The sequence below is a fragment of the Cicer arietinum genome, chromosome 7 (assembly GCF_000331145.2).
Source record: "Cicer arietinum cultivar CDC Frontier isolate Library 1 chromosome 7, Cicar.CDCFrontier_v2.0, whole genome shotgun sequence".
Lineage (NCBI taxonomy): Eukaryota > Viridiplantae > Streptophyta > Magnoliopsida > Fabales > Fabaceae > Cicer > Cicer arietinum.
Window position 1 is genome coordinate 10,417,641 of NC_021166.2, and position 14,415 is coordinate 10,432,055.

The following is a 14,415-nucleotide window of genomic DNA, read 5'->3' on the forward strand; positions in this document are numbered from 1 at the left end:
TAAAAAAATAGAGAAAAAAACTATAAAAGATAAATAAAATATATATATATATATATATATATATATATATATATATATATATATATAGTAGAAATAATGTTTGGCTTTTAACTATCCAATTTTAAGAAGAAAAAGAAAATAGTAATTCAATGTTCGCTGGATAAGTAAGTAAAGTCTAACATATTATTATTAGTCATATACGAATACGAGTTAACCCAAATAATTTGTCGATTTTTAACTAAAATTTATAACTATTTAAACTCAATTATATATATTGTACTAGTATAAATTTAATTCATTTAGAATGATTATTTATTTATATATATGTTCTCATTTCACTTCACCAAAGCGCACTTGCGATTGTAAGTATTACGTAATTACATCTAAATATTCAATTAATAAAGGTTTACGATTTAGGTTACGAGGCGTTCAAATCATAATATTTTTTTTAAAATTGACAAGACCATATTTTTTTGAAAATCTATTTAGTTAAAATAATTCATGCTACATATTATAAAAAAGTCTTTTACGTTTTTCAGTTTGATAAATTTAAGTGAATAATTATTTATTTATTATTATTATATATTAAAATTTCAATTTTTTATTTTAAATTATAAATTTGTAAACTGTTTAGTAATTTAATCATATTATTTTACATTAATTTTTAATATATTTATAATAAAATATAATTAAAATATAGCATCATATAAAGTCAAATTTATTAAAATGTCATGTTAAATTTTAAAAAATACTTAATTTAATTGACTTATTAAACTATTAAAAAACATGTTTGAATATTTATTTAAAAATATTAAAATTTGATGTTTTTAAATAACTAATAAATCGTATTTATTTTTGTAAAGTATAATTCAACTCAATATATTATTTTAAAGATAATAATATAATATATATATATATATATATATATAATATTAATAATGTGATTGAAAAAAAATTAAATAAAAATATAGAAATTACCTACATATAAATGTATCAATTAATGTATCATCGTTGAAAAGAAAAAGTCAAAATCTAATAAAATATATGAAGAGAAATAAAAAAGATACTACAAACTTTTCTGGGTATCTCAATTTTTAAATCCATTGGTTCCTCACGTCCATCCCAATAACGCTATCCGTTATTTTCCCTCCTTTCGTCCTTCTCATAACGGAATTTCCCACCTTTTCAACTCCTTGTCCCTACCTTTTCAACTAAATTACTCCTTCGCCCTCGTTCATCTTAAAACGTAATTTCTTTTTTATACAGAATCGAATTAATAATTACAATCATAGGAAATAGTTATTATGGTCAATAATATAAAAAAGTTTACACTCTCATCTAAGGAAAACAACAATTCTTCGATGTTATTAATTTCAGAATAACTATACAAACGTAGAGTAATATCATAAAATAAACTATTTCATTAGTGAAATAATTTTATATAAACAATATATATCTTTAAAAAATAGAAATGTATTCATTAATCTAATTGAGTGCATTTGTATAAGTTTTTTTCCCCCACATATGACAATATTATATTAAGAAAAGTTCTATGATATTATAAAAAAAAATATATATTCACATGTATAATTTTCTCTAATGTATTAATATAGATGTTATTATAATATCTATTAAAGTTGGTTAAATTAAGAAATTTTGTATATTTATTTATTCAACTCTGTCTTCAGTAATTAAATAAATTATTTCTATAATTAAAATTTTAATTTTAATTTTAATTAAAATTACAACAAAAAAACATTATTTTAAAATAGACACTAAAGGTAGAACTTAAAAGTTTAACAATTTGAAATTTAAAATATGAACAAACTCGTTCATAGATAACATGATATTTAATCATTGATAATTTAATTTGACAATATCAAAATATGTTAATTTTCAAATATACGATAGAAGTCTCATTATATTAATATTAATAATATTACAATTTCTACTAATAAAGTATTTGAAAATTCAATTGCTTACTATACTATTTACAATATAAATTTTATCGGTATACTAGTAATTGAAAAAGTTTGATACTAGTAATATTTATTAAAAAAAAGTTTCATACCAGTAATGAAATGATTAAATCAAATATGAATATGTTGGAGTGATAGGAAGGGTGAAGTGGTAATTTCGCACGTGGAGTTGTTTATAAATGGGTTCCCGCTACGGGATATTGAGTCCGAACTCGTTCCACAATTTCCTTACGCGATCGAAACAGTTTATTTCTCGAAATTCTTGTTATTGTAAATTTTATTTGTTTCTTTCTCACATGGAAAATGAATTGAACAGGGAACTAAACCTTCTACCATCACCGCGCACAGATTCACCAGTTCTCCGGCTACGATCATCGTCGTCGAAGGCGGAAGGCGGCGGTCCGTCACTGGACCTACAGCTCTCAATAAGCGTAGGTCCACCGGGGTTGCTGATGTGCGAGGGAGTGGAGGCGTTAAAGTGGGAAGCGGCGGAGCAAATCCGGCTGGCGACGATGGAAAAGGCGTACGCGGAGAGAGTGAGAGAGTTGACACGAAGAGAGATGGAGATGGCGCAATCGGAGTTCGCACGTGCGAGACAAATGTGGGAGCGTGCGAGAGAAGAAGTTGAAAGAGCAGAGAAGATTAAAGAAAGAGCAACAAGACAGGTGGATTCCACGTGCATGGAGATCACGTGCCAATCCTGTAGGCAAAGGTTCAAACCTGCTTCTGCCTGAATCCAATTTTCATTCCCTCTTTCTATTTCTCTAACATTTCTTTCTTTCAAAATCCAATAATTAACTCGATCGATATTTAATTAACACGTTTATTTTTTCCTTTCAACTGGACCTATTATGATTTGTGTGAAATTAGTTAATCGGATATGATTGAGTTAGTTACTTTAAGTGCCGTGTTGTATATGTAAACTTTTCATCTTAATTTCATGCTATGTTTATTCTGTTTAATATTGGTATTTAGGTATAATACTATTGAATATTTATTTATTTTTTAAAATAAGGATTGGTTAAGGAGAGAAAATAGATTGGTCTGTTTAGATAAGTCGCATCCATTAATTTGTAGGCAGTAATTATGTAATGTCTCGGTCACAAGACATGATCGGTATGAATAATTAAAGGAGATATGAAGGGTAGACGTGGTGAAAAGTTTGGAGTTTCGATGACGATAGAACAAATGAAACAGAACAAAAAGCATAGTATAGCAGCAATCACATATATAGCTGTATCCATCCACTTGTATTCAACTTCTTAACTTTTTCCTCATCATAAACCAAACACCCACTACTCTTCTCCATCTTCGATCCTTTTTTTTTATAACTAAAACCATCTATCATAACTGTCAACAGTAATGCTCCTTTTCAAAGATGTTGCGTTACTAGATTTAGCTTCATATGTCAGCAACCTTTTTTTCCCTCTACATGTTTCCATTTGGGAAAACAAATTATTGTCGGCAATTTTTTTTTAATAAGATTTATATATGTCTTGTCCTAATTTCCTAAAATCAAATTTCATATTTCATAAATTGGGTCAATCCGGATTCAACCTACTCTGTTTAATCAGTAATGTAACCTCAGATACAGTGAAGGGTGTGATCATAATAATAATAATAATATTATTTAATAAAATTAATAATAATAATAATCCAATAATAGCAGAGTCATCACTTTGAGTCTATTATGAACTGAAAAAGTAACTAGTGGGCACAAATCATAGACTTTGGGAAAAAGTTCATTTTAGAAACGTTAGGAAGGCAAGAAGTCGCAATCCTGATGACATAAATATGTACCATCACGCCCTCAATATTTTTATCTATGCAAACGAAATCACACAACTACTATTTAAAATTCATCATATACAACTTATAGATCTCAAATTTATATTCCGGTGAAAATTTTCAAATTATCTATATCTTCGTTTGTTAATTGAGTAAAACCTTACAAACAAACCGTATCTTCGATTTAACTTCTTATAATCTATATTTAAATTTATTACCTCGTGAATTGGCCTACTAACTACTAGTGGTACCAACAATTGTTCAAATTGTTGCTTCAAAAGAAAGTTACTCCATGGTATCTATTTTATATTAATAAATATCAATAGTATTTGCACGTTGTTCATACGATATTATATATAGTTTTTTAATTGATAAAAAAACGCCTTCTGATTTTTTGTTTTTTTATTAATTTTAAAATAAGAATGTGCAAATAATGTACCAGGAATATCTTCATTTTCACAAATGGGACATAATCACTTTATAAACTATAAATGATTTTTGTAATGAAGAATTATTATTAATATAAAAATTCTAATAGTTATCAATAGTTATTCATAACAATAATTTGTATTGTTTTCTTTTTTGTATCTTTTAATAATGTGAATAGTGAAAGTCGAATCGATTGAAAGTATTGAATTTAAATTTAATCTCAAATAATTATTCGTTAAATTTTATTTAATTTACTATCTAACTACGAATTAACAATTAATTAGCATAATTTAATTCCAATGTTCCTAGCCTATTAATATCATATAATAGTAACACATCAAAATCAAATCTTTTGTTTGTAGCTGGCACTACAACTTCAATTAACAATTTCTCATGAAGCTTCAAAATCAGCAGAACATGATATATAGAGTATAATTAAAGATAAACTATTCTTAACCAAAGTGAGTACATCTTCTTGTCCACGAGGAAAAGTTAAGTTCTTTTACGGTTTTTTCTCTTTGAGGATAAAAACTTACATATCAACCACATAAAAACAATAATGCTGAATGAATCCAAACTTAGTTAGAAAAATAACCATATCATCATCACCATATGTATGAATCATGATCAAACCGTACTCCTCCGACACATGAACAGTGAAATCGCAGTTATATTGTCTTTTATATTTTATTTGGTTACAATCATAGAAATGCTAGAACAATCAATCAATTTAATTCAGAAAATTGAAAGAACACGATAAAGATGTAGGACATATATTTACTGATCTATCAAACTAGTCATCATGACAAAACCTTAACATTTGTCTTTTCAGGTTGTCCTCATATAATTGTCAAGTGATACTGTTTATTGCTACAATTGTGGAAATCATATCAAGTAAATAAGATGCTTACATGCATGAACTACATCATTCTCTTTCCGTTTTTAAATATAAATAAAAAATAAAAATATCTAATTTTAATTATGATTGAATATTAATACATCAATTTTTTTTATTTACATTTAAAATTGAAATAGTATATATAAAAAATATATCCTCTTTAATTATTTCACGTTAATATCTATGATAAGCAAATCATCATCGGTATTGTAGGGATATGCATTGCACAACACAGAACAGGGGAATCCCTATTGATGTTTCAATGCAAAGAAATAATTAAATTTATTTTATTTTATTTTTATCTCATCACAAACATTTAAAGCAAAATATACCTTAAAATTTATCCCTTTTATGATAGCTTGTATCTAAACAAAAATGTTGTATGATTTTCAATTTTGATATGCAACAACAATTATGGCACTAAATAATATAACAATGTTTTACAAGGTTTCACCAACGATATTGCAAATACATTACATACAACCTCATTTGTTTATAATATAAAAATTTGTAAGTAATGGCAAAATTATATAATTATTAGTAAGTAAAAAATCTTACAAGTTACATTGGAAATGATATATAGGAAAGAAAATAATGAATGTTGATTTTGTCATGTGAAGGTTCAGGTTGAGGAAAGATATTGTTGTGAATGACATAAAGGAGGATAACATTTCCAAAAATGCGGGAACAGTTTTCCATCTCTATCTTGGCAGAGAAGATGAAAAGGAAAAAATGGAATGGAATGATAAGAAGATTGTTCAATCAAATCAATTAACCAATCAGGGAAAAAAAGTTGCTAGCTTCCGAAAGTATATATAGGAAAGTTCAGATCTGTAACACTAAAACTCTTGTAGTGGTGGATGCAAGAGCTAATGCTCCTGTGTCACTAAATATCATCATAAATAGTGATTCGAATATTATAGTTAACCGATTTATTATCAAAACAAAAAATGTTGCTGTAAGTCACATTTTTTTTAATATATTTATTCAGCGGTAAGTAAATGTGAGACTCATGAGCACATTTTCAACTTTTGTTTTTTCCAAGAATTGAGATATATAAGAAAGAAAGAAAGAAAAATATATCCCAGTGACTTTGAAAATGGCTGAGATGAGTGATGGGTTGGGGTTTTAATTTTTTATGAGCACCAAATTTTTTAAACTTAAAAAAATAATATATATATATATATATATATATATATATAATTAAACTTATTTTCAAATAAAAAATTATAACTTTTTTAACTTAAAAGAATATTTGAGCAGTATAGGTGTATATCATTATGTATATGAAAATATATTTTTTTTTATTTTTATTTTTTCTAGTATTAAGGGTTCAATAGTTAATTGATAATAATTTAAAAGCATGTTTCAAACATCTAGGAAACTATAAAAAAAAAGTAATAATTCCACGATCTTGATGGCAAAATTTTGTGTGAAGAATTAGAAATCATTTGATAAGTTTTAACAATTGAATTAAAATCAAACTATATAAAATTGAATTAATTAAAGACGTTTATTTGTTTTCTGTTGGAAATGATGAAAGATAAATGACATTGATGATGACTTTTAATGTGTGAATTGAAAAATGAGAAATCCCACATTGGAGGGAACACGCTCATTTATGACCTTTATAAGGAGTTAGTTTCACAATTGGGTTGGGCCCCCGCAATTTTGTGAAGGAGGGACAACGCAAGCAAACGGACCACCACACGCGCGCTGCCGCCGCCGCCCGCCCGGTTTGTATTGTATTAAAGTTTTTTTTTAACAGATGACTTCGTGCTCTTGGATCCCCCCTTTTTCCTCAGATCCAGTTGCTGAACTCACCTATAAATAGAGAGCTCACCTCACTTGGAAAAGCACACCAAAAGCTCTTCGTATCTGAGACTTTTCTCACTTCTCCCCCTTATATTCTTCTTCTTTTCTTGAGTAGCCTCCGTGCTATATTTGAGTAGCCTTCGTGCTATATTTGAGTGTCAGTCAATCGACTGGCACACTGAGGGTGTAATTCTAGAACGGTTTTCTACAGTGCAGTAGAACTCCGATACAGTGAATCTGGGCTGTTTTATCCTGGGGACTTCGTGGTTGATAGTCTGCCTTGCACAATTTTGGGCAGTGCCTCGAAACGTCTTAAAGAGAGCGACCTAGTCCGCGACTCATCCCAGTAATATTTTCGGTGGCATAAATTGTTTTCAAAGGTTTTCGAATTTCAAAAACAACATTTTCTCTACACATCTTAATTTTTATAAAATAAAATATATTTTTTTAAAATTAAAATCGTTAAAATTTTATTGGAAATCTATGAATTCACATGACAAATTTAATAGTCTTGATTTGATTTTTATTGATTTTTTTACAAATTAGGACATCTAAAATTCAAAAACTCTTACATCGAACATTAATTCATACATCCGCCTTATAAACTGGATTTTATCTCGTGTATATAGCTAGTTTAATGGCCAATCTTCTTGGGCAGAACTGAGGTGGCAGTTTGATTCGACTTTTAAATTTATGGTAAAGTCTTCTAATTTGTTTAACGGTGAAGCTTGAATGTCTTTGAAAAACTACGAAAAATTTAATCAAACGCTCAATAAAATTTAGTCATATAAATAAATTTATAAATGATATCTAGATAAATTTATTCATGTGACTAATTTTTATTGGATGTAATATCACAATTTTTCAAATGTAACTTAGAAAGAAAATCCTTTTTAATCGACTCAAACTTTTTGTTTCAGTTTAAGTGGACCATAGATTTTTGTGATAGTGGCATTAATGATTGTCACATAAGTTTTTAGGTATCAAAATCTGACATTTTGATCTGTGCTGTTATGCTTAGTTTCGTACACTTTATAGATCTAAGACCACATAGAAATGAGCATAGGATTCTAATTCTTACTAAAATTGTGTACATCCTAAACATGAAAATGTTATCCTAAGGTGTTTGAGGTTGAACTTTTAAGACATCAATCTTTAAGAAGATAGTATCTTTTGATTGCTTATTCTGTTATACAGCATCTTCCAACTGTTAAAAGTTATTTAATGTGGCTGAATCACATGGGGAAATGCACAATTTAAAATACCGGCAAATATTTTATAGTTCGTGAACTTATACTTTTGCTGCCATTGCATTGCCTATTGTGATTTATCCACCAAAAACCAAATCCCATGTCAGCAAGGTGGGTTGGTTGCTATATCTCGGCCCATATTATTTAAGCGGGTGATCCGTATATACACTCTAAAACCGGAAGTTTTTCTGAAGAATGACAAAATGGGCAAATCCACCCCATTTTTTTCCAAAATGTTTTAATTAGGGCACAGCTGAACCTATCAATTTACATGGATGGATTGAAACTTTACTCTTACTTTGTTGCTCAATAATTTTGTCGAATAACAAGTTGAGTTGACTTATCAATGATATAAAAATTAAATTAAATGTATTAATTTTTAGGTGAATTACTACTGTCAAAATTAAAAAAAAAAATCTTTAAAATTAATATATTAAAATTCAACAATCATTCCACAAGCACCAAAATATTTAGCGAATATTTAGTATGAAAGAGAGTCACAAAACACTAATATTTCTTAAATTTTAGTAGAGTCAAATTCACTTTATAAAATTTTAAATTTGACTTACAGTGTGATAGATAACTTCCACTTACAAAACATGTTTTTTATATAAATTTTATTTAATATGAGACTTTCAAGATTATTTTTAAAGAATATTTGTATATGCAACTATTCATATTTTATTTTATTTGTATATGCAACTATTCAACTATTCAAGATCATTTTTAAAGAGTATTTATATATGCAACTATTCATATTTTATTTTATTATTTACCAAATTTAACGTAGTTTAACAATTCAGAATACAATGTTCGTATACTAAAAAAAATAATATTTAATCATTTAAATTCATCTAGACAATTCATTTAGACAATTCATTTACGATATTATCCAAATGAATTATCTAATTTTATTTATATTGATTGTCAATGTTTCGCTTGATTTTTAATATTATAAATAAAAAGTATTAAAAAAAATTATTTTAGTAAAAAAAGAATTATATACTACATAAAAGTACCATAGAAAAAACAGATAGGCGATTAGGTCAATTTCCGTGTTTTCGACCGTGGCAAATAAATGTACTGTTTTAAGTATGCCATTCGTCTTTGTTTCTTGCTTGCTTGTCATTTTGGTTCTCTTACATTATTTATTGAGGAATATTTTTTTACTTAAAACGATATATATTAATAAAAATTGATAAAAATTATATTAAAAGAAAGGTTAAATTATATATGTGGTCCATTAACTTAATTTCAGGTAACGTTTTAGTCATTTATCTTTTTTTTTTTTCCCGAGTTGGTCATTTATTTTAATTTTAAGTGACAATTTGATATTTTATGTTTTAAAATTTTAACAATGTTATTCTTTTTTATACAAAAACTCAAAAAAATCATCAAAATTTTCAACCAAAACCCATAAAATTAATAATCATCTTCAATATAATGCAAATTTTATCAAATTCATAACTCAAATATTCAAATACACTCATATTTTCATTTCCAACAACATCAAATAAAGAATAAAAATATGAGTTTATTTCAAGATTTAAGTTATGAATTTGATTAAATTTGTATTTTATTGAAGATGATAATGAATTTTATGGATTTTGTTTGAAAATTTTGATGATTTTTTTGAATTTTTATAGAAAAAAGGACAACATTGTTGACATTTTAAAACAAAATATCAAATTGTCACTTAAAATTAAAATCAAGAACCAACTCGCGAAAAAAAATATATAAAAGACTAAAACGTTACTTGAAATAAAGTTAAAGGACTGCGGATGTAATTTAACCTAAAAATAATATAATTTAAAGTAGTTAAAATTAAAAAAGATAAATTTGTAAAAAAAAGTTCATATCATTTAAGTAAATGGTATTAGATGACAAAATATATACGAATAAGATAAAACATACAAATATGGTAAGATTGAAATATTCGAAGTACAAATGTCTTTAGAGCTATAATTTTAAAGATTTAAAATTAATCTATCAATTTAAATCAAACGATCGCCGTACCAATAAAAAAATCAAACAAGAAATCAAAAATAATATCACATTAAGATGATAAACAAAATTAAATATATAAATATTATTTATTTAAATAATAAAAAAAAGAATTTAAAAAAGGTGATTTTGAACCAAAATTTCAGCTAGATTTTCTACTATGGCAAAAAATCCAATTTATCAAGAAATATTGATGGTTTTGAAATTGTGTATCTCCATTCTACGATTAAAATTGTATCCTTTAAATGGTAATTTTGCCTTTACAAAACCATATATATATATATATATATAAAAGGTGAGTATCACTTAATCCCTTACCTTTTATTTACCACCGGAAGTGCTCTTTGGTGCCAACCGTACATTTATTGGTTACATGTCCTTGATATTTATTTAATTGAATTAAGTGAATAAAAAAATGGTGTAAAATTATTTTAAGATGTTATTTGACAACCAATGAAATAACTGCTTTTAATTTAACTGTGACTACATTATCTTTAAACTTGTTAATTAATTCTTTAAAGTTATCCTCCAAATGGGTTTCTTAAAATTATTTGTATCTTCCATCATGTGGCTGTGTCGTAAATCAATTGACACACCAAGCGGTTAATTACTACTTTTCTCCACCAAATTCGAACTAAGTTCCTTGTCTTTTTTTGTGTTGTTTGTGTGCGTGGTGATGGATATAGCCGTTAATCATCAGAATTTGAGTATTCCAGCTTCTGTTGTCATTGTTCTCAATGTTTGGTCCTTTTCTTGTAGGATAATTTTGAAAATAATTTTGTCAATTTTTTTTTGTCTTTTACCGAAAATATCAAGTGGATCATTCTTTCCATAGATTACGTGTACAACCAAAATCTATTTATATTGATAGTAGAATTTTCCTTATCTAAAATAAGCAATTTAATTTAAATAATAGAACGAGTAATATGTACGATCAATTATAGATAATTATAATATCAATAATTAATTTATTTATTTTACTTATATCTCACTTTAGAAAAGTTAAATTTATAAATCAATTTATTTTATTACCATAATATATGTATATATTATCGACTATAATTGTTTTTTGTTTTTAAGTTTGATTTTAACTAAAAAATTTAATTTTAATTTTTTGTCTTAAAAATTATATTTTAATTTTATATTTTTTATTTAATTCACTTTTTATACGATGTAACCGGACATAAATTAGATTACATTTAATTCGCATTTAATCAAAATTAATTAATTTAAAGAGATTAACTTCTATACAAAATATTTGTAGAAAGTTTTATCGATAAATCACTTTAAAAGTAATTATAAATAAAGTCAAACATTTTAGATAATCCAATAGTTATTAATGTAAAAAGATATTTTCAGTTATAGTGTATATAAATTGATGATTTAACTGACAATGTAAAGATATTTTATAATATTAATCAATCACAACCGTTAGATCATTAAATATATTTAATTTTTATCATAACTAAAACTAAAGTTGTGTCTATAGATAATTATGATGTAGTAAAAAATATAAATTGTTGGTAGAGTTTGGTCTTGGCAATGTTGTTGGCAGAATCGAACAAGAGATGCACAAGAAGATACATTAGACTATAACCGTAAAAAAAAAATACCATTGAATTAGGAAATTTTTTTCTTATTCTTTCTTTTATATTCTTAAAAACTTTCAATTTGGAGATTTAACATGTTTAAAAATAAAGTAGTTAATTGGAACTAAAATGTTTTTCAAATTGACCGACCTAGATGTGTTAAATAACATAGAGGTTGAAGAACCACTTCTGAATTGGTCACTCAAATTGGGACACCCTAGTGGATTTGGGGCAAGGGTTTATATGGAAAAATTGGATTGGGCTATTGGATAAAAGGGCCAGTGGAATGCATATCATAATGTGAAATTCACAGCAAAGTGGTGGAAGGATCCATAGCAGTAATGCGAGGGCGTTGCTTTTCCCATATTTGCTACTAAAAAATAATGGCACAAATTATTAGAGCATCTCTATAATTACGAAATATGTTCGTCCGTCAACGTAGTGTTATATAAAATTGAGTTTTTGACGAGTTTATCATTGAAGTTGTGCCAAACTCTCATCACGGATACGTCAGGAAAAAAATTAAATATAATAATGATGTGACATAGTTGGAAATTAGATGATGTGACACAAATCTATTAGATTTTTATATTAGATTTAGTTATAAGAAATCCATTTTGCCACATTTCATATGACTATAGTTAAAACGTAGATATTTTTAATTGGTAACAAATGAATCTAAAACAATTTATACTATTTTTAAGAAAGTTTTTATAAAAATTATTTTTTAAAATATGAAGTCAAAATCACTTTTGTAATAATTTAAAAAAAGGGATATATATAGCCATTTGTATGACATAATTATAGTAAATAGATGAAATACTTAAAATAATTTTTTAAGATAAACTATTTAAATCAATTTTTTATTTGAAACTTTATTTTTTTTTAAAATGTTACAACAAAGAGATAAAATACTATGAAATCATTTTTAAAAAAATCTTAAATAAACGGTTGAGTTGTTTTCTTTCTTTTATGCCAACCAGTTTAATTTTCTACATGAGAGTCTTATGTTATGTAATGCTTTAGAACACATTTCTACTTACAATGGGACAAGCTAACAATACAAAATACTGAAATGCTCTTACAAATTAGTTTCACCATTTTTGTTGTTGATAAATTATTAAGCCACTGTAATTGTATTAGGCTTGTTTGTGCAAAATTGTCATGGCATTGAAACTGAACTACAATTATTCAGGGTCACATTCAAGATGAAAATTACTAAATTAAAGAATACTTTAACATTGTTCCCCAAGTACAGCTTAGATGATAGTTGCAATGGCATTTGATATGTTGTTGCCCATGTTCGAATCCAGATTACCTCTTTATCTACATCTAGTATATGTGAGTTTCGCCGCTATACTTTTTAGAAAAAAATATATTTTAACACTACTTTTCTATGACAGAGCAAAATGTAGTAGAATTTAAAAGACCTCTAATTCTAAAGTGCCATAACTTCCCTTTAGAATACAACAAATTCTCATCACAAAGAAATTCCCAAGAAAACCATTTCTCAATCATTCTATCTACATCATGTACTATTACATCTGAACTATTTCCATTTCTTCTAGCTAGTACACTAGCAGTGTAAATGGAAGCCATTCTTCCCGGCGACTCTATCGAATCTCCACTTGGTCCATCCACCACTATCACATCCCAATTCTTCTCATAAACTTGTACAGGCAAATTTTTCAATGCAAGTTTACATTTTGATGTTTGAAGGTATCTTGGGTTTGGTGCACATGATGCTGGACTATTTCTTGCATGTTTGAGTAGTTTATATGCTTCTTTTGTTGGAACATTATAGTTGAAATTGAAAATTTGAGTATTGTTGGAATTTGCTGTTGTTATTGTTACCTTTGTTTTTGTTCTATCATTTTCTTCAATGAGAAAGACAGTGTTACCGGCTTTGTTCATTGAAGAGAGGATAAGGAACTGAGGTTGGAATCCAAATATGAGAAGGTTGCATGGTGATTTAAGAGATATTAGATTTGATAAAACCTTGAATTCTTTCTCTTTGAATGTGGTGTTTATGTTGGAAGGTATTCTAGGATGCATTGAGGGTTCATTTGTTTGTGATGTGACTTTGTTGTAAGTGGAAAAAAGTGGAGAAGGAGAAGAAGAAGAAGATGATGATGAAACATTGTTGAGAGTGAGGCTTAGAATTCTGAGGATTGATATGATAGAGAGGATCAAAAGAAGGATATGGATGAGTTTCTTTTTGGTGAGATTCATCCCTTTTGTTCCTTGTTTTTCTTGTGCTTGAGTTGTGAGTGATGGAGAAAATTGAACAAGAGGACGAAAATGAAGTATATCAGGTGGCATTTTTTTTTCTTTAGGTTCTGTTTAATCTCTCCTATGAGCACCAATGTTGTTAAATTACATCTTTCTTATGGTGTTGTGTGCTTTTTATTGAGTAGGGAGGAAGGGATGATTTTGCTTGTGTTACAAGTTTTACCTTTTTGTTACCTAATTTTTATATATTGCTGGTTGAGCTTTAGAAATTAATGTACATAAACATTTGTCTTGTATAGAAAGATTAATATATGTTGATATGAATCTTTTCTCTTGGTGCTGACATGCGTCCTTAAGTTTGGTTTATTGTCAAAATTTCTTTTTTTTTTTTTTTTGGTGATGGTATGAGTAAGTTTGAAGATGCTTAGTTG

General features: G+C 27.0%; 2 protein-coding genes across 2 annotated transcripts; one reads left to right on the forward strand and one right to left on the reverse strand.

The window, feature by feature from the left end:
- The first annotated feature begins 2,171 nt into the window (after nucleotides 1–2,171).
- On the forward strand, nucleotides 2,172–2,941 carry LOC101511969 (uncharacterized). Its single transcript, XM_004515753.4, has one exon. It carries the CDS (start codon nucleotides 2,276–2,278, stop codon nucleotides 2,711–2,713), a length of 438 nt encoding a protein of 145 aa, XP_004515810.1. The 5' UTR covers nucleotides 2,172–2,275; the 3' UTR covers nucleotides 2,714–2,941.
- A 10,197-nt stretch (nucleotides 2,942–13,138) lies between these two features.
- On the reverse strand, nucleotides 13,139–14,074 carry LOC101511644 (glucuronoxylan 4-O-methyltransferase 2). The gene has a single exon (XM_004515752.2). It carries the CDS (start codon nucleotides 14,072–14,074, stop codon nucleotides 13,139–13,141), a length of 936 nt encoding a protein of 311 aa, XP_004515809.1.
- Between the last annotated feature and the right edge of the window lie 341 nt (nucleotides 14,075–14,415).

What these genes read in the sequence shown, in the direction of transcription:
- LOC101511969 (XM_004515753.4), top strand. Translation starts at nt 2,276, where the DNA reads ATGGAAAATGAATTGAACAGGGAACTAAACCTTCTACCATCACCGCGC.
- LOC101511644 (XM_004515752.2), bottom strand. Translation starts at nt 14,074, where the DNA reads ATGCCACCTGATATACTTCATTTTCGTCCTCTTGTTCAATTTTCTCCA.